The 19,338-nt window shown below is 40.1% G+C and overlaps 3 protein-coding genes across 3 annotated transcripts in view; all 3 read left to right on the top strand.

Moving 5' to 3' along the window:
• Positions 1 to 4,186: 4,186 nt before the first annotated feature.
• On the top strand, positions 4,187 to 9,966 carry LOC311054716 (uncharacterized protein; the record flags this gene model as incomplete). The annotated part of the gene is made up of 13 exons (XM_084070719.1): positions 4,187 to 4,260; positions 4,770 to 4,916; positions 5,048 to 5,175; positions 5,562 to 5,623; positions 5,853 to 6,013; positions 6,141 to 6,209; positions 6,489 to 6,614; positions 6,814 to 7,044; positions 7,284 to 7,580; positions 7,657 to 7,669; positions 7,805 to 7,906; positions 8,838 to 9,020; positions 9,744 to 9,966. Exons 4-13 carry the CDS (start codon positions 5,562 to 5,564, stop codon positions 9,964 to 9,966), a joined length of 1,467 nt encoding a protein of 488 aa, XP_083926845.1. The 5' UTR covers positions 4,187 to 4,260; positions 4,770 to 4,916; positions 5,048 to 5,175.
• A 1,397-nt stretch (positions 9,967 to 11,363) lies between these two features.
• Positions 11,364 to 14,257, top strand: LOC311054705 (uncharacterized protein; the record flags this gene model as incomplete). Its single annotated transcript, XM_084070709.1, has 9 exons — positions 11,364 to 11,438; positions 11,945 to 12,091; positions 12,223 to 12,350; positions 12,737 to 12,798; positions 13,024 to 13,184; positions 13,312 to 13,380; positions 13,660 to 13,785; positions 13,985 to 14,152; positions 14,241 to 14,257. Exons 4-9 carry the CDS (start codon positions 12,737 to 12,739, stop codon positions 14,255 to 14,257), a joined length of 603 nt encoding a protein of 200 aa, XP_083926835.1. The 5' UTR covers positions 11,364 to 11,438; positions 11,945 to 12,091; positions 12,223 to 12,350.
• Positions 14,258 to 15,105: 848 nt separating this feature from the next.
• Positions 15,106 to 19,338, top strand: part of LOC311057224 (uncharacterized protein) — a 64,491-nt gene continuing 60,258 nt past the window's right edge. The window contains exons 1-3 of the mRNA XM_084074173.1: positions 15,106 to 15,206; positions 15,838 to 15,966; positions 16,565 to 16,732. The gene's annotated coding sequence lies outside the window, so the exon portion shown is untranslated. The remainder of the gene's footprint in view (positions 15,207 to 15,837; positions 15,967 to 16,564; positions 16,733 to 19,338) is intronic.

Here is a 19,338-nt window from a genome sequence, read left to right as displayed (position 1 = left end):
AGTCCAGCCCACTGGGAGAATAGCCTAGGGTATGGGGGTAGTTAAATGACTGTAATAGGCTATACAGGGCTGGGTCCAGCTGGAATAGGCTAGACTAGAATGTTCTAGGTCTTACTAGACTCTAATAGGCTCTATTAGGCTGTACTAGGCTCTTGTCAGCCCTGTAGCCCCTTTGCACTTGAGATTAACCACTGTGTCCACGGGCAATAGTTTTACATGGGTTTGTGTCCACCGGCAATAGTTTTACATGAACATTTCTAGGCTATAGTATAGTACTTTCCCGTACAACCTAACAGAGCCCAGCACAGCCCACCAGAGCCCATCATAGCCCACCAGAGCCCAGCATTCCGGCCCATTCCAGCACACAAAGTCCAGCCCACTGGGAGAATAGCCTAGGGTATGGGGGTAGTTAAATGACTGTAATAGGCTATACAGGGCTGGGTCCAGCTGGAATAGGCTAGACTAGAATGTTCTAGGTCTTACTAGACTCTAATAGGCTCTATTAGGCTGTACTAGGCTCTTGTCAGCCCTGTAGCCCCTTTGCACTTGAGATTAACCACTGTGTCCACGGGCAATAGTTTTACATGGGTTTGTGTCCACCGGCAATAGTTTTACATGAACATTTCTAGGCTATAGTATAGTACTTTCCCGTACAACCTAACAGAGCCCAGCACATTCCACCAGAGCCCATTATAGCCCACCAGATCCCAGCAGTCCGGCACATTCCAGCAAAAAATGTCCAGCCCACCTGGAGAATAGCTTAGGGTATGGGGGTAGTTAAATGACTGTAATAGGCTATACAGGGCTGGGTCCAGCTGGAATCGGCTAGACTAGAATGTTCTAGGTCTTACTAGACTCTAATAGGCTCTATTAGGCTGTACTAGGCTCTTGTCAGCCCTGTAGCCCCTTTGCACTTGAGATTAACCACTGTGTCCACGGGCAATAGTTTTACATGGGTTTGTGTCCACCGGCAATAGTTTTACATGAAAATGTCTAGGCTATAGTATAGTACTGCCCCGTACAACCTAACAGACTCCAGCACAGCCCACCAGAGCCCACCAGAGCCCAGCAGTCCGGCACATTCCAGCACACAAAGTCCAGCCCACTGGGAGAATAGCTTAGGGTATTGGGGTAGTTAAATGACTGTAATAGGTTATACAGGGCTGGGTCCAGCTGGAATAGGCTAGACTAGAATGTTCTAGGTCTTACTAGACTCTAATAGGCTCTATTAGGCTGTACTAGGCTCTTGTCAGCCCTGTAGCCCCTTTGTACTTGAGATTAACCACTGTGTCCACGGGCAATATTTTTTACATGGGTTTGTGTCCACTGGCAATAGTTTTACATGAATATTGCTAGGCTATACTATAGTACTGCCCCGTACAACCTAACAGAGCCCAGCACAGCCCACCAGTCACTGCCTCTACTAGTCCAGGTAAAACAAATGAACAATTAGCCAAAATAACTTTACCACCAAAAGCATATGCAAGAGAGTACAGTGACAAATACGCCCGCAACTAAAAAGCACATTCAATTATAATCTTTATTATTATAACTTCAAAAATATAAGGAACACAAGTAGTCATAACTGAACAATGTAATGTATCCTTTCACCACCAGTCATTCCAACTTCACCACGACTCAATGCAACTTCACCATCAGTCACTGCAACTTCACCACGACACAATGCGACTTCACCACGACACAATGCAACCTCACCACAAGTCATTGCAACTTCACCACAACACAATGAGACTTCACCACAACACAATGCAACTTCACCAACAGTCATTGTAACTTCACCATCAGTCAATGCAACTTCACCCATAGTCCATACAACATCCCCACCAGTCACTACAGCTACTAGCCCAGGTAAAACAAAAGACCTTTACCACTAATTTGAATGAAACACTACTCAGTTTAGCTATAATATCTCAATATAACTGCTGAGGACAAAGGGATGTACAAGAGTACAGTGAGAAATACCCCCACAACTAAAAAGCACATTGAATTATAATCTTTATTATTATAACTTCAGAAATGTAAGAAACACAAGTAGTCATAACTTAACAATGTAATGTAACCTTTCACCACCAGTCATTCCAACTTCACCACGACTCAATGCAACTTCACCACCAGTCAATGCAACTTCACCTATAGTCCATACATCCCCACCAGTCACTGCCTCTACTAGCCCAGGTAAAACGAATGAACCATTAGCCAAAAAAAGCATATGCAAGAGAGTACAGTGACAAATACGCCCGCAACTAAAAAGCACATTCAATTATAATCTTTATTATTATAACTTCAAAAATATAAGGAACACAAGTAGTCATAACTGAACAATGTAATTTATCCTTTCACCACCAGTCATTCCAACTTCACCACGACTCAATGCAACTTCACCATCAGTCACTGCAACTTCACCACGACACAATGCGACTTCACCACGGCCAGTCATTGCAACTTCACCACGACACAATGCAACCTCACCACAAGTCATTGCAACTTCACCACAACACAATGAGACTTCACCACAACACAATGCAACTTCACCAACAGTCATTGTAACTTCACCATCAGTCAATGCAACTTCACCCATAGTCCATAAAACATCCCCACCAGTCACTACAGCTACTAGCCCAGGTAAAACAAAAGACCTTTACCACTAATTTGAATGAAACACTACTCAAATTAGCTATAACTAGACCATACCCGTAGGGGAATATGAGCACCCAAAGTGTGCAGTTTGGCTTATGCGCTGAGAACAGACAGTTTATCAGGGATCGAAAGTGAATTTGTACTGTGTAGTGCAGTGGTTCTCAAACGTTTTTATGTCAAGGACCCCCAAATTGACACTTGTTAGCCCGCGGACCCCCATTTGAAAAGATATGCCAGGGACCCCCATAAGAGAGTTTTTTTTTTACGGCTCTAGCAGTGAATCTCAACCATTTTAATTTCAAGGACCCCCAGTTTGACATGCATTAGGGCTATGGACCCCCATTTAATGGCATTCCTATGTCTTGGACCCCAATTTATATAGTAAAGTCTATGTTTATTTAACTCTTGAGAGTGTACAAATGGAACCAAATGGACCCCTTAGAGTCCATTTGGTTCCATTTGTACACTCTCAGAGTTACAGACCCATAAGGGTCCATTTGGTGCCTAATCTATCATTTAGCTGGGGACCCCCTGGAACTCCCTCAAGGACCCCTGGGGGTCCCCGGACCCCACTTTGAGAACTAATGGTGTAGTCGTGTGTACACACACACGCACATCCCGTCGTGGAGGCACAGAACACACACAAACACCGCCCCCCGTCGAAACACGCACGCACGCACGCACGCACGCACGCACGCACGCACGCACGCACGCACGCACGCACGCACGCACTTACGCACACACACACACACACACGCTCCCGACGCGAACACACACACGGGCGTCGCGCAAACACAAATAAAATGTACATTGTGACACGTGGCTCCCTACTACGGAGAATGGTGTAGGCATGTTACTCGTGTGTGCGAAAAAAGTCTGGTGTGTTTCCACTTTCCACAGTAAGAATGCACTCAGAGAGTGGGCCGGGTCTATGGTGTTGAAGGAGTCTAGTTGCCATGTAGGCCTATTGTAAGCGGTTTAGGGTCAATATTGGTGGTATTGTGTTTTGGCGTTGGTTGTGAAAGTGCAGGTGGGTGTGGGGACGCGTTGTGAGCTTGTAGATCGGCTGTTTTCCAAGAGGCAAGGTATATATATGTGAAGGCGCTTCGTTTGGCCTTCTTTTCATAGACCTTTTTGCTTGTAGGGTTCGTTTCGTTTGGCCTTGTTTTCATAGACCTTGCTGCTTGTTTCTCTCGCGAAACCTGACAATGCACACCAAGACGCATGCACAGTTTGATCAAGACACCAGCCAGCCACCCAAGACACCGTCAGGTTACTTGAATTATAGTAGGATATCTCAATATAACTGCTGAGGACAAAGGAATGTACAAGAATACAGTGAGAAATACCCCCACAACTAAGCACATTGAATTATAATCTTTATTATTATTTGTTGTCATAACTTAACAATGTAATGTAACCTTTCACCACCAGTCATTCCAACTTCACCACGACTCAATGCAACTTCACCATCAGTCACTGCAACTTCACCACGACTCAATGCAACTTCACCATCAGTCAATGCAACTTCACCACGACTCAGTGCAACCTCACCTATAGTCCATACAACATCCCTACCTGTCACTGCAGCTAGTACCCAAGGTGAAACAACTGAACCATTAGTCAAAAGAACTACCTCTAAGTTGAATGAAACACTACTCAGTTTAGCTATAATATCTCAATATAACTGCAGAGGACAAAGGGATGTGCAAGAGTACAATGACAAATACCCCCACAACTAAAAAGCACATTGAATTATAATCTTTATTATTATAACTTCAGAAATATAAGAAACACAAGTACTCATAACTTAACAATGTAATGTAACCTTTAACCACCAGTCATTCCAACTTCACCACGACTCAATGCAACTTTACCACCAGTCAATGCAACTTCACCTATAGTCCAAACATCCCCACCAGTCACTGCCTCTACTAGCCCAGGTAAAACAAATGAACCATTAGCCAAAAGAACTTTACCACCAAAAGCATATGCAAGAGAGTACAGTGACAAATACACATTCAATTATAATCTTTATTATTATAACTTCAGAAACATAAGAAACACAAGTAGTCATAACTTAACAATGTAATGTAACTTTTCACCACCAGTCATTCCAACTTCACCACGACTCAATGAAACTTCACCATCAGTCACTGCAACTTCATCATCAGTCACTGCAACTTCACCACGACTCAGTGCAACTTCACCTATAGTCCATACAACATCCCTACCTGTCACTGCAGCTACTACCCAAGGTGAAACAACTGAACCATTAGTCAAAAGAACTTTACCACTAATCACTTTGAATATATCACTACTCAGTTCCGCTATACTAATTCATTATAACTTCAACTAACTGTTTCTACCCATTGTGTATCACGTGCAGCTACAACACCTGCGCCTGTACCACCAAAGGTCAAGTTGGAATTCAAAATAGCGGCAACCTTCACACAGGCACTTGCAGACACATCCTCACAAGAATTCAAGGACTTAGCAAAAGATGTAGCTTCAGCGGTAAGTCCATTATGATCATGCAAAGCCTGTCAAAAAAAATCTCCATATCATCAGTGATTCCTGCTCTCATGCATTTTACTATAATATTGATTTCTGGCAAATGTATAATAATGATGTTTAAAAAGAAACCTACTGTATGGAAATGTATTGCTTTTATTGTACAATTACCAAATAAGAAAACAACTTAAAATGATTGCAGTTTTATAGATTTTAACAAACAACCTCCTCCAGCTTTCAACATGAGAAGAACATTCTTATTGATTCATTCAATGTAAATCTATTAATCATGAACCATGGAATGAACTTGGTGGAATAATAATGATTCTTTTACAGTTTCTCTGGAATTATTCCTGTAATTATTTCAATGCCTGCATTTCTGTTTACAGATGGACAACGTCTATAAGACAGAGTTTTCTAATTTCAATCGCACCGTTGTAACCGGCTTCAGGTATGCACCAATGGTGTTTACTGTTTTAAGTATCTATGTTTTTTTATTAATTGACTTACATATAATTCATTTGTACCTTTAATGTAGTCATAAATAACAAAAATGTTGATGCGACATAATTAATTATTATAACAGTAATAATAATAATAATAATAATACTATTAATAATAATAATAATAATATTGAAAATAAATCCATTAAAAAAACTTTTCAACATCAATTTTTACAGCTCAGGATCAGTAAAGGTACAGGCTGAATTAATATTCAACATAGACGCAAATGCCACAGCACCAGATGCCACTTCTGTGACTGGTACTCTCAAGGCGGCTGTATCCAACCCTAATTCTAATTTCTCCCTTGATGTGGACACATCATCTATTGTTGCCACTGGTAAGAATTGTTCACTCAACCGATAAAAGCTCACAGTGTGCCAATGAAATGTTTAATGACATTACATGTTTTCTTGTTATTAATTATTGCCTGCACAAGTATTGATATGAAAGTTTTATTTTTACAGTGGTTTTGCCGCCAACTGAAGCACCCACAACAGCAGCACCTTTAACAATCACCACGAATGCAGCAGCAGGTACTATTTCATCAAAAATAATTGAAACTGTACTTCAAATGTTTATAACTGCAGCCTTGCAGAAATTCTTAAACGTAATGAATTGATAATTAGTATTGACAAATACTGATAATAGTAACACATTATACAATTCCACTCACAACTCCAGCACTGCAATGCAATGCAGTGCTGATTGCACATTGAATTATAATCTTTATTATTATAACTTCAGAAATATAAGAAACACAGGTAAAAATATCTTAAATAATTAAAATAAATTTAATGTAACCTTTTCATCAGGTAATACAGCTTCCACACCAGTCAATGGGACATCACAACCATTCAATGCAACTTCACGACCAGTCATTGCAACTTCACCCATAATCCAAACAACATCCGTACCAGTCACTGCAGCTACCAGCCCAGGTAAAACAAAAGACCTTTACCACTAATTTGAATGAAACACTACTCAAATTAGCTATAATATCTCAATAAAACTGCTGAGGACAAAGGGATGTACAAGAGTACAGTGAGAAATACCCCCACAACTAAGCACATTGAATTATAATCTTTATTATTATTTGTTGTCATAACTTAACAATGTAATGTAACCTTTCACCACCAGTCATTCCAACTTCACCACGACTCAATGCAACTTCACCATCAGTCACTGCAACTTCACCATCAGTCACTGCAACTTCACCACGACTCAATGCAACTTCACCATCAGTCACTGCAACTTCACCACGACTCAATGCAACTTCACCATCAGTCAATGCAACTTCACCACGACTCAGTGCAACCTCACCTATAGTCCATACAACATCCCTACCTGTCACTGCAGCTAGTACCCAAGGTGAAACAACTGAACCATTAGTCAAAAGAACTACCTCTAAGTTGAATGAAACACTACTCAGTTTAGCTATAATATCTCAATATAATTGCAGAGGACAAAGGGATGTAAAAGAGTACAGTGACAAATACCCCCACAACTGAAAAGCACAATGAATTATAATCTTTGTTATTATAACTTCAGAAATATAAGAACCACAAGTAGTCATAACTTAACAATGTAATGTAACCTTTCACCACCAGTCATTTCAACTTCACCACGTGAAGTTGAAGTTGAAATGCAACTCAATGCAACTTCACCATCAGTCACTGCAACTTCACCACGACACAATGATACTTCACCACGGCCAGTCATTGCAACTTCACCACGACACAATGCAACCTCACCACAAGCCATTGCAACTTCACCACAACACAATGAGACTTCACCACAACACAATGCAACTTCACCAACAGTCATTGTAACTTCACCATCAGTCAATGCAACTTCACCCATAGTCCATACAACATCCCCACCAGTCACTACAGCTACTAGCCCAGGTAAAACAAAAGACCTTTACCACTAAGTTGAATGAAACACTACTAGTTTAGCTATAATATCTCAATATAACTGCAGAGGACAAAGGGATGTAAAAGAGTACAGTGACAAATACCCCCACAACTAAAAAGCACATTGAATTATAATCTTTATTATTATAACTTCAGAAATATAAGAACCATAAGTAGTCATAACTTAACAATGTAATGTAACCTTTCACCACCAGTCATTCCAACTTCACCACGACTCAGTGCAACTTCACCACCAGTCAATGCAACTTCACCTATAGTCCGTACATCCCCACCAGTCACTGCCTCTACTATCCCAGGTAAAACAAATGAACCATTAGCCAAAAGAACTTTACCACCAAAAGCATATGCAAGAGAGTACAGTGACAAAAACGCCCACAACTAAAAAGCACATTCAATTATAATCTTTATTATTATAACTTCAAAAATATAAGGAACACAAGTAGTCATAACTGAACAATGTAATGTATCCTTTCACCACCAGTCATTCCAACTTCAACACGACTCAATGCAACTTCACCATCAGTCACTGCAACTTCACCACGACACAATGCAACCTCACCACAAGTCATTGCAACTTCACCACAACACAATGAGACTTCACCACAACACAATGCAACTTCACCAACAGTCATTGTAACTTCACCATCAGTCAATGCAACTTCACCCATAGTCCATAAAACATCCCCACCAGTCACTACAGCTACTAGCCCAGGTAAAACAAAAGACCTTTACCACTAATTTGAAAGAAAAACTACTCAAATTAGCTATAACTAGACCATACCCGGTCAACGCATGCGTGGGGGGATATGCGCACATGATCTGGCAACCCGGGAGGCAGTTCGTCCCATAGCTGGGCAGCCCCGTAACCATGGCGACAGTGTTTGACACAAAGACGCTAATAAGAAGCTGAGATTTGATGAAATTGAAAAACGGGCTTCACAGTTAAGTTCAGATGGTAATGGTCAATGGCTGTGTGCAAAATCAGAGCAATTGCTCCAGCCACTGAGGAGAACCGGGTAGCTTCACGTACTCACCTACTCACCACTACAGACACCACTACGGACAGAGGTTACTAGAATTATAGTAGGATATCTCAATATAACTGCTGAGGACAAAGGGATGTACAAGAGTACAGTGAGAAATACCCCCACAACTAAGCACATTGAATTATAATCTTTATTATTATTTGTTGTCATACCTTAACAATGTAATGTAACCTTTCACCAGCAGTCATTCCAACTTCACCACGACTCAATGCAACTTCACCATCAGTCACTGCAACTTCACCATCAGTCACTGCAACTTCACCACGACTCAATGCAACTTCACCATCAGTCAATGCAACTTCACCACGACTCAGTGCAACCTCACCTATAGTCCATACAACATCCCTACCTGTCACTGCAGCTAGTACCCAAGGTGAAACAACTGAACCATTAGTCAAAAGAACTACCTCTAAGTTGAATGAAACACTACTCAGTTTAGCTATAATATCTCAATATAACTGCAGAGGACAAAGGGATGTGCAAGAGTACAATGACAAATACCACCACAACTAAAAAGCACATTGAATTATAATCTCTATTATTATAACTTCAGAAATATAAGAACCATAAGTAGTCATAACTTAACAATGTAATGTATCCTTTCACCACCAGTCATTCCAACTTCACCACGACTCAATGCAACTTCACCATCAGTCACTGCAACTTCACCACGACACAATGCGACTTCACCACGGCTAGTCATTGCAACTTCACCACGACACAATGCAACCTCACCACAAGTCATTGCAACTTCACCACAACACAATGAGACTTCACCACAACACAATGCAACTTCACCAACAGTCATTGTAACTTCACCATCAGTCAATGCAACTTCACCCATAGTCCATACAACATCCCCACCAGTCACTACAGCTACTAGCCCAGGTAAAACAAAAGACCTTTACCACTAATTTGAATGAAACACTACTCAAATTAGCTATAATATCTCAATATAACTGCTTAGGACAAAGGGATGTACAAGAGTACAGTGAGAAATACCCCCACAACTAAGCACATTGAATTATAATCTTTATTATTATTTGTTGTCATAACTTAACAATGTAATGTAACCTTTCACCACCAGTCATTCCAACTTCACCACGACTCAATGCAACTTCACCATCAGTCACTGCAACTTCACCATCAGTCACTGCAACTTCACCACGACTCAATGCAACTTCACCATCAGTCACTGCAACTTCACCACGACTCAATGCAACTTCACCATCAGTCAATGCAACTTCACCACGACTCAGTGCAACCTCACCTATAGTCCATACAACATCCCTACCTGTCACTGCAGCTAGTACCCAAGGTGAAACAACTGAACCATTAGTCAAAAGAACTACCTCTAAGTTGAATGAAACACTACTCAGTTTAGCTATAATATTTCAATATAACTGCAGAGGACAAAGGGATGTGCAAGAGTACAATGACAGGGGCACGGTGGCGCAGTTGGTAGCGCTGTCGCCTCACAGCAAGAAGGTCCTGGGTTCGATTCCCGCCGGGGACGCTGTGGGCGTTGGGGGCGTGTCTTCTCCTCCGCGTCATCAGCGCCCATACCCTAGGTGGGGTTGGCGAAAGGGCCTACTCTGTGTGGAGTTTGCATGTTCTCCCCGTGTCTCCCAGGGTAGTTAATACCCTCACAAAAACATGTAGTAATCCTGGTCACTATACCGCCTCCCCCATGACAGCCGGGGCGCCTGATGGAGGGGAAGGGAACTGGTTGGAATAACATATTCCTTCCACGTGCTACGTCCTACCAGGGAAACTCCCCCCTGTCAGGTGACAAGAAGGTCAGTTGGCTCTCATGCACTGAAGGAAGCATGAGCTCGGCCCTGGCCTCCCCAGGCTGTGGGAGACTGGTGTAGTGCTGGTGTAGGGCTGGTGTAGCGCCCAGGATCACTTAGGAAATTGGCACCGGGTGAAAAAAAATGGGTTACAAAAATCGCGGGACAAAAAAAAAAGAAGAAAAAAAAGAGTACAATGACAAATACCCCCGCAACTAAAAAGCACATTGAACTATAATCTTTATTATTATAACTTCAGAAATATAAGAACCATAAGTAGTCATAACTTAACAATGTAATGTAACCTTTCACCACCAGTCATTCCAACTTCACCACGACTCAATGCAACTTTACCACCAGTCAATGCAACTTCACCTATAGTCCATACATCCCCACCAGTCACTGCCTCTACTAGCCCAGGTAAAACAAATCAACCATTAGCCAAAAGAACTTTACCACCAAAAGCATATGCAAGAGAGTACAGTGACAAATACGCCCGCAACTAAAAAGCAAATTCAATTATAATCTTTATTATTATAACTTCAGAAATATAAAACAAGTAGACATAACTTAACAATGTAATGTAACCTTTCACCACCAGTCATTCCAACTTCACCCATAGTCCATACAACATCCCCACCAGTCACTACAGCTACTAGCCCAGGTAAAACAAAAGACCTTTACCACTAATTTTAATTAAACACTACTCAAATTAGCTATAATATCTCAATATAACTGCTGAGGACAAAGGGATGTACAAGAGTACAGTGAGAAATACCCCCACAACTAAGCACATTGAATTATAATCTTTATTATTATTTGTTGTCATAACTTAACAATGTAATGTAACCTTTCACCACCAGTCATTCCAACTTCACCACGACTCAATGCAACTTCACCATCAGTCAATGCAACTTCACCACGACTCAGTGCAACCTCACCTATAGTCCATACAACATCCCTACCTGTCACTGCAGCTAGTACCCAAGGTGAAACAACTGAACCATTAGTCAAAAGAACTACCTCTAAGTTGAATGAAACACTCAGTTTAGCTATAATATCTCAATTTAACTGCGGAGGACAAAGGGATGTAAAAGAGTACAGTGACAAATACCCCCACAACTAAAAAGCACATTGAATTATAATCTTTATTATTATAACTTCAGAAATATAAGAACCATAAGTAGTCATAACTTAACAATGTAATGTAACCTTTAACCACCAGTCATTCCAACTTCACCACGACTCAATGCAACTTCACCACCAGTCAATGCAACTTCACCTATAGTCCATACATCCCCACCAGTCACTGCCTCTACTAGCCCAGGTAAAACAAATGAACCATTAGCCAAAAGAACTTTACCACCAAAAGCATATGCAAGAGAGTACAGTGACAAATACACATTCAATTATAATCTTTATTATTATATCTTCAGAAATATAAGAAACACAAGTAGTCATAACTTAACAATGTAATGTAACTTTTCACCACCAGTCATTCCAACTTCACCACGACTCAATGAAACTTCACCATCAGTCACTGCAACTTCATCATCAGTCACTGCAACTTCACCACGACTCAGCGCAACTTCACCTATAGTCCATACAACATCCCTACCTGTCACCGCAGCTACTACCCAAGGTGAAACAACTGAACCATTAGTCAAAAGAACTTTACCACTAATCACTTTGAATATATCACTACTCAGTTCCGCTATACTAATTCATTATAACTTCAACTAACTGTTTCTACCCATTGTGTATCACGTGCAGCTACAACACCTGCGCCTGTACCACCAAAGGTCAAGTTGGAATTCAAAATAGCGGCAACCTTCACACAGGCACTTGCAGACACATCCTCACAAGAATTCAAGGACTTAGCAAAAGATGTAGCTTCAGCGGTAAGTCCATTATGATCATGCAAAGCCTGTCAAAAAAAATCTCCATATCATCAGTGATTCCTGCTCTCATGCATTTTACTATAATATTGATTTCTGGCAAATGTATAATAATGATGTTTAAAAAGAAACCTACTGTATGGAAATGTATTGCTTTTATTGTACAATTACCAAATAACAAAACAACTTAAAATGATTGCAGTTTTATAGATTTTAACAAACAACCTCCTCCAGCTTTCAACATGAGAAGAACATTCTTATTGATTCATTCAATGTAAATCTATTAATCATGAACCATGGAATGAACTTGGTGGAATAATAATGATTCTTTTACAGTTTCTCTGGAATTATTCCTGTAATTATTTCAATGCCTGCATTTCTGTTTACAGATGGACAACGTCTATAAGACAGAGTTTTCTAATTTCAATCGCACCGTTGTAACCGGCTTCAGGTATGCACCAATGGTGTTTACTGTTTTAAGTATCTATGTTTTTTTATTAATTGACTTACATATAATTCATTTGTACCTTTAATGTAGTCATAAATAACAAAAATGTTGATGCGACATAATTCATTATTATAACAGTAATAATAATAATAATAATAATACTATTAATAATAATAATAATATTGAAAATAAATCCATTAAAAAAACTTTTCAACATCAATTTTACAGCTCAGGATCAGTAAAGGTACAGGCTGAATTAATATTCAACATAGACGCAAATGCCACAGCACCAGATGCCACTTCTGTGACTGGTACTCTCAAGGCGGCTGTATCCAACCCTAATTCTAATTTCTCCCTTGATGTGGACACATCATCTATTGTTGCCACTGGTAAGAATTGTTCACTCAACCGATAAAAGCTCACAGTGTGCCAATGAAATGTTTAATGACATTACATGTTTTCTTGTTATTAATTATTGCCTGCACAAGTATTGATATGAAAGTTTTATTTTTACAGTGGTTTTGCCGCCAACTGAAGCACCCACAACAGCAGCACCTTTAACAATCACCACGAATGCAGCAGCAGGTACTATTTCATCAAAAATAATTGAAACTGTACTTCAAATGTTTATAACTGCAGCCTTGCAGAAATTCTTAAACGTAATGAATTGATAATTAGTATTGACAAATACTGATAATAGTAACACATTATACAATTCCACTCACAACTCCAGCACTGCAATGCAATGCAGTGCTGATTGCACATTGAATTATAATCTTTATTATTATAACTTCAGAAATATAAGAAACACAGGTAAAAATATCTTAAATAATTAAAATAAATGTAATGTAACCTTTTCATCAGGTAATACAGCTTCCACACCAGTCAATGGGACATCACAACCATTCAATGCAACTTCACGACCAGTCATTGCAACTTCACCCATAATCCAAACAACATCCGTACCAGTCACTGCAGCTACCAGCCCAGGTAAAACAAAAGACCTTTACCACTAATTTGAATGAAACACTACTCAAATTAGCTATAATATCTCAATAAAACTGCTGAGGACAAAGGGATGTACAAGAGTACAGTGAGAAATACCCCCACAACTAAGCACATTGAATTATAATCTTTATTATTATTTGTTGTCATAACTTAACAATGTAATGTAACCTTTCACCACCAGTCATTCCAACTTCACCACGACTCAATGCAACTTCACCATCAGTCACTGCAACTTCACCACGACTCAATGCAACTTCACCATCAGTCACTGCAACTTCACCACGACTCAGTGCAACCTCACCTATAGTCCATACAACATCCCTACCTGTCACTGCAGCTAGTACCCAAGGTGAAACAACTGAACCATTAGTCAAAAGAACTACCTCTAAGTTGAATGAAACACTCAGTTTAGCTATAATATCTCAATATAACTGCAGAGGACAAAGGGATGTAAAAGAGTACAGTGACAAATACCCCCACAACTAAAAAGCACATTGAATTATAATCTTTATTATTATAACTTCAGAAATATAAGAACCGTAAGTAGTCATAACTTAACAATGTAATGTAACCTTTCACCACCAGTCATTCCAACTTCACCACGACTCAATGCAACTTTACCACCAGTCAATGCAACTTCACCTATAGTCCATACATCCCCACCAGTCACTGCCTCTACTAGCCCAGGTAAAACAAACGAACCATTAGCCAAAAGAACTTTACCACCAAAAGCATATGCAAGAGAGTACAGTGACAAATACGCCCGCAACTAAAAAGCACATTCAAATTTAATCTTTATTATTATAACTTCAGAAATATAACACAAGTAGTCATAACTTAACAATGTAATGTAACCTTTCACCACCAGTCATTCCAACTTCACCACGACTCAATGAAACTTCACCATTAGTCACTGCAACTTCATCATCAGTCACTGCAACTTCACCACAACACAATGAGACTTCACCACAACACAATGCAACTTCACCAACAGTCATTGTAACTTCACCATCAGTCAATGCGACTTCACCCATAGTCCATACAACATCCCCACCAGTCACTACAGCTACTAGCCCAGGTAAAACAAAAGACCTTTACCACTAATTTGAATTAAACACTACTCAAATTAGCTATAATATCTCAATATAACTGCTGAGGACAAAGGGATGTACAAGAGTACAGTGACAAATACCCCCACAGCTAAGCACATTGAATTATAATCTTTATTATTATTTGTTGTCATAACTTAACAATGTAATGTAACCTTTCACCACCAGTCATTCCAACTTCACCACGACTCAATGCAACTTCACCATCAGTCACTGCAACTTCACCACGACTCAGTGCAACCTCACCTATAGTCCATACAACATCCCTACCTGTCACTGCAGCTAGTACCCAAGGTGAAACAACTGAACCATTAGTCAAAATTACTACCACTAAGTTGAATGAAAAACTACTCAGTTTAGCTATAATATCTCAATATAACTGCAGAGGACAAAGGGATGTGCAAGAGTACAATGACAAATACCCCCACAACTAAAAGGCACATTGAATTGTAACATTTATCATTATAACTTCAGAAATATAAGAAACACAAGTTGTCATAACTTAAAGCAATACAAGATAGGTCCAAAAATAACGATTTTTAGCAACCTCTGCTGGTCACTACCATCATTGCAGGTCTTTAGGGGTTTTTCTTTCATTTTTCTAGTTTATTTTTCAGTGAAGAATGTAGTTGGAAATAACAAGATGTTTCTACTTTGTATTATCTTCATCTCTATCCATCACTAAACAGAACAACAGTTTGTTCTTCCCTCTGGTAGTTGGCATAGATGTTTTGTGTGCCAATGTTCCCGTAGGAAAATGTTTTGTTGTTACACTGACAGATCTGTGGATGATTTGTTTTCCTGTTCTTATTTTATGAGTGCTCAGCTTTTATTAAGGGGGTTTTCAAGGATATAAGGTTAACTTCAGAAATATAAGACACACAGGTAATCATAACTTCACAATTTAATGTAACCTTTTCATCAGGTAATACAACTTCCACATCAGTCAACAATGGGACATCACAACCATTCAGTTCAACTTCACGACCAGTCATAGCAACTTCACCCATAGTCCATACAACTTCCCCACCAGTCACTACAGCTACTAGCCCAGGTAAAACAAAAGACCTTTACCACTAATTTAGATCTGTGGATGATTTGTTATCCTGTTCTTATTTTATGAGTGCTCAGCTTTTATTAAGGGGGTTTTCAAGGATATTATTAGTAGTATACAAAGTACTACATCCCAGTCCTGCATTACCCAGAATTCCATTTGTTTTCACCGGAAGGCGGAAGCGTTTCAAAAAGCGTTTTTTAATTGTTTTATACTATCTGCGGATCATTTCTCTTAGCCATTGGAGCTTTAGTTACCGTGAGCTGTGTTTTCTTTTGCTGTTGTTTTTCCATCTTCAAATCCTATAAAGTTATAAAAACAGCGTGAAATTCCTTTTTATTACTAGCGTAGTAGTTCCGGGCCAAACAGGAAACCGATGCGTTTCCGTCTTGCGGCCGGATGACGCCATTTTCGACGCCCCGCTCCACTTTCAATAGAAATAGAAAATATGTTTATAAAAGGCTTTCGGGGGTGAAATTCATGGAGTGGGTGTTGTGAAACATTTGCCACTCACAAAATATATTCAATTTAACTTTTTTTCACACATAAGAAACACAGGTAAAAATAACTTCACAATTTAATGGAACCTTTTCATCAGGTAATACAGCTTCCACACTAGTCAATGGGACATCACAACCATTCAATGCAACTTCACCACGACACAATGCAACGTCATCACCAGTCATTGCAACTTCACCATCAGTCAATGTAACTTCACCCATAATCCATACAACATCCCCACCAGTCACTGCAGCTACTACCCCAGGTAAAACAAACAAACCATTAGTCAAAATAACTTTACCACTAAGCAGGGGTGCAATGCTCACTGGACGACCTTGCACGCCGTGCCGGAACCTATTTGACCAGGAGCACACGCAGGCACACGCATATATTTAAAACTACTTTAAAGGTTTCATGACGTTCAGTTTTACCACACATTAAAAGCCTTTGGCAGGTGTTTTTCTCTCACATTTCTAAAGCCTTTTCAACTGCAATGAAAAAATAAATCTTTGCCTGCGGGTGTCGCTGTTGAGGGATTTTGCCTGTCAATCATCACTTCTGCTCCGCCCCCCCCCCCCCCCCCCAAAGGAAAGGATAGTGGAGGGGAGGGGCGAGGAGGAGAATGGGCGGGATTAATGGGCTGTGACTTCACTGCCGAAGGGCCAAGCTCAGATTACTTTTCAGCCTAATTATTCAGAAAACCCCAGACCACAGAAAATCCACTGAATGTTCAAAGTTCAGATTTTTTGGGTGTAATTGAGGTCATAAACCCCCCCCCCCCCAAAAAAAAAAGAATGTCATAGAATCCTTAAATTCGCACTTCAACAAAGTTTTCAAAGGCTCCCGACTCACACCTAGTGAATTAACATAGGAATAAGCCTAGATGCATATCAATTGTCCATTGTGTGACTTGCAGTGTAGGTGTTAAGCGACGTGCGCGTCACGTCATTGAAATAGAGTGCAAGAACATACCAAATGAGCATTGCATGCCTGCCACTAAGTTGAATGAAACACTGCTCAGTTTAGCTATAACTAGACCATACCCGGTCGACGCATCCGTGGGGGGATATGCGCACATGATCTGGCAACCCGGGAGGCAGTTCGTCCCATAGCTGGGCAGCCCCGTAACCATGGCGACAGTGTTTTACACAAAAACGCTAATAAGAAGCTGAGATTTGATGAAATCGAAAAACGGGCTTCACAGTTAAGTTCAGATGGTAATGATCAATGGCTGTGTGCAAAATCAGAGCAATTGGTCCAGCCACTGAGGAGAACCGGGTAGCTTCACTTACCACTACAAACACCTACCACTACAAACAGACAAACAAACAGAGGTTACTAGAATTATAGTATGATATCTCAATATAACTGCAGAGAACAAAGGGATGTAAAAGAGAACAGTGACAAATACCTCCACAACTAAAAAGCACATTGAAATAAAATCTTTATTATTATAACTTCAGAAATATAAGAAACACAAGTAGTCATAACTGAACAATGTAATGTAACCTTTCACCACCAGTTATTGCAACTTCACCATCTGTCAAGTCAGCTTCACCCATAGTACATACAACATCCCCACCCCAAACTACACCACAAATTACTACGCTACAGACTACATCCCAAACTACACCACTAAGTACTACGCTACAGACTACACCACAAAGTACTACACCACAAAGTAAACCTGTTGAAACAAAGGAAGCAACAACATCTCAGACTGTATCAACAACAAAGGCACCGAAAGTAGAAACAACTGGTCCAAGCTCAGCTTATACCACAGTTATTCGTGAAACAACAACCTCTGTTCCTGAGACCACAACTAGCCCAGAAACAAAAATTACTTCCAAGCCCATTGTTGAAACCACGACTACAATTGTACCAATAACAACAACAACAAAGGAAACAACAAGGACAAAACCAGTTGAAACGACCATAAAAGAAGCAACAACAACTCAGAGTGTTTCAACAAGAAAGCCACCAAAAGTAGAAACAACTGGTCCAACAACAGCTTCTACCACTGTTATTCTGGTAACAACAACTTCCCTACCAACCAAACCTAGCCCAGAAACAACTGTTGTCACTTCCAAGCCCACTGTTGTAACCACGACAACCAGTGTACCAACAACAACAGCATCAAAGGATACAACAACAAAACCTGTTGAAACAACCACAAAGGAAGCAACAACATCTCTGACTGTATCAACAACAAAGGCACCGAAAGTAGAAACAACTGGTCCAACAACAGCTTCTACCACAGTTATTCGTGAAACCACCACCTTTGTTCTTGACACCACAACTAGCCCAGAAACAACAGTTACTTCAAGGCCCACTGCTGAAACCACAACTTCAATTCTACCAATAACAACAACAACAACAACAAAGGATACAACAACAAAACCTGTTGAAACAACCACAAAGGAAGCAACAACAACTCAGACTGTATCAACAACAAAACCACCAAAAGTAGAAACAAGTGGTCCAAAAATAGCTTCTACCACAGTTATTCTGGTAAAAAGAACCTCCATACCAACCACACCAATCCCGGAAACAACTGTTGTCACTTCTAAGCCCACTGTTTTAACCACGACAACCACTGTACCAAAAACAACGGAAACAACAACAAAACCTGTTCAAACGACCACAAAGGAAGCAACAACATCTCAAACTGTATCAACAACAAAGCCACCAAAAGTAGAAACAACTGGTCCAATATCAGCTTCTACCACAGTTATTCGTGAAACCACCACCTCTGTTCCTGAGACCAAAACTAGCCCAGAAACAACAATTACTTCCAAGCCCACTGTTGAAACCACGACTACAATTGTACCAATAACAACAACAACAAAGGAAACAACAACGACAAAACCA

Source organism: Gymnoscopelus microlampas (genome assembly GCF_963454915.1).
Source record: "Gymnoscopelus microlampas genome assembly, chromosome: 2".
Lineage (NCBI taxonomy): Eukaryota > Metazoa > Chordata > Actinopteri > Myctophiformes > Myctophidae > Gymnoscopelus > Gymnoscopelus microlampas.
The sequence above is the reverse complement of the archived record's forward strand: the minus strand, read 5'-3'. Positions and strand labels throughout refer to the sequence as shown.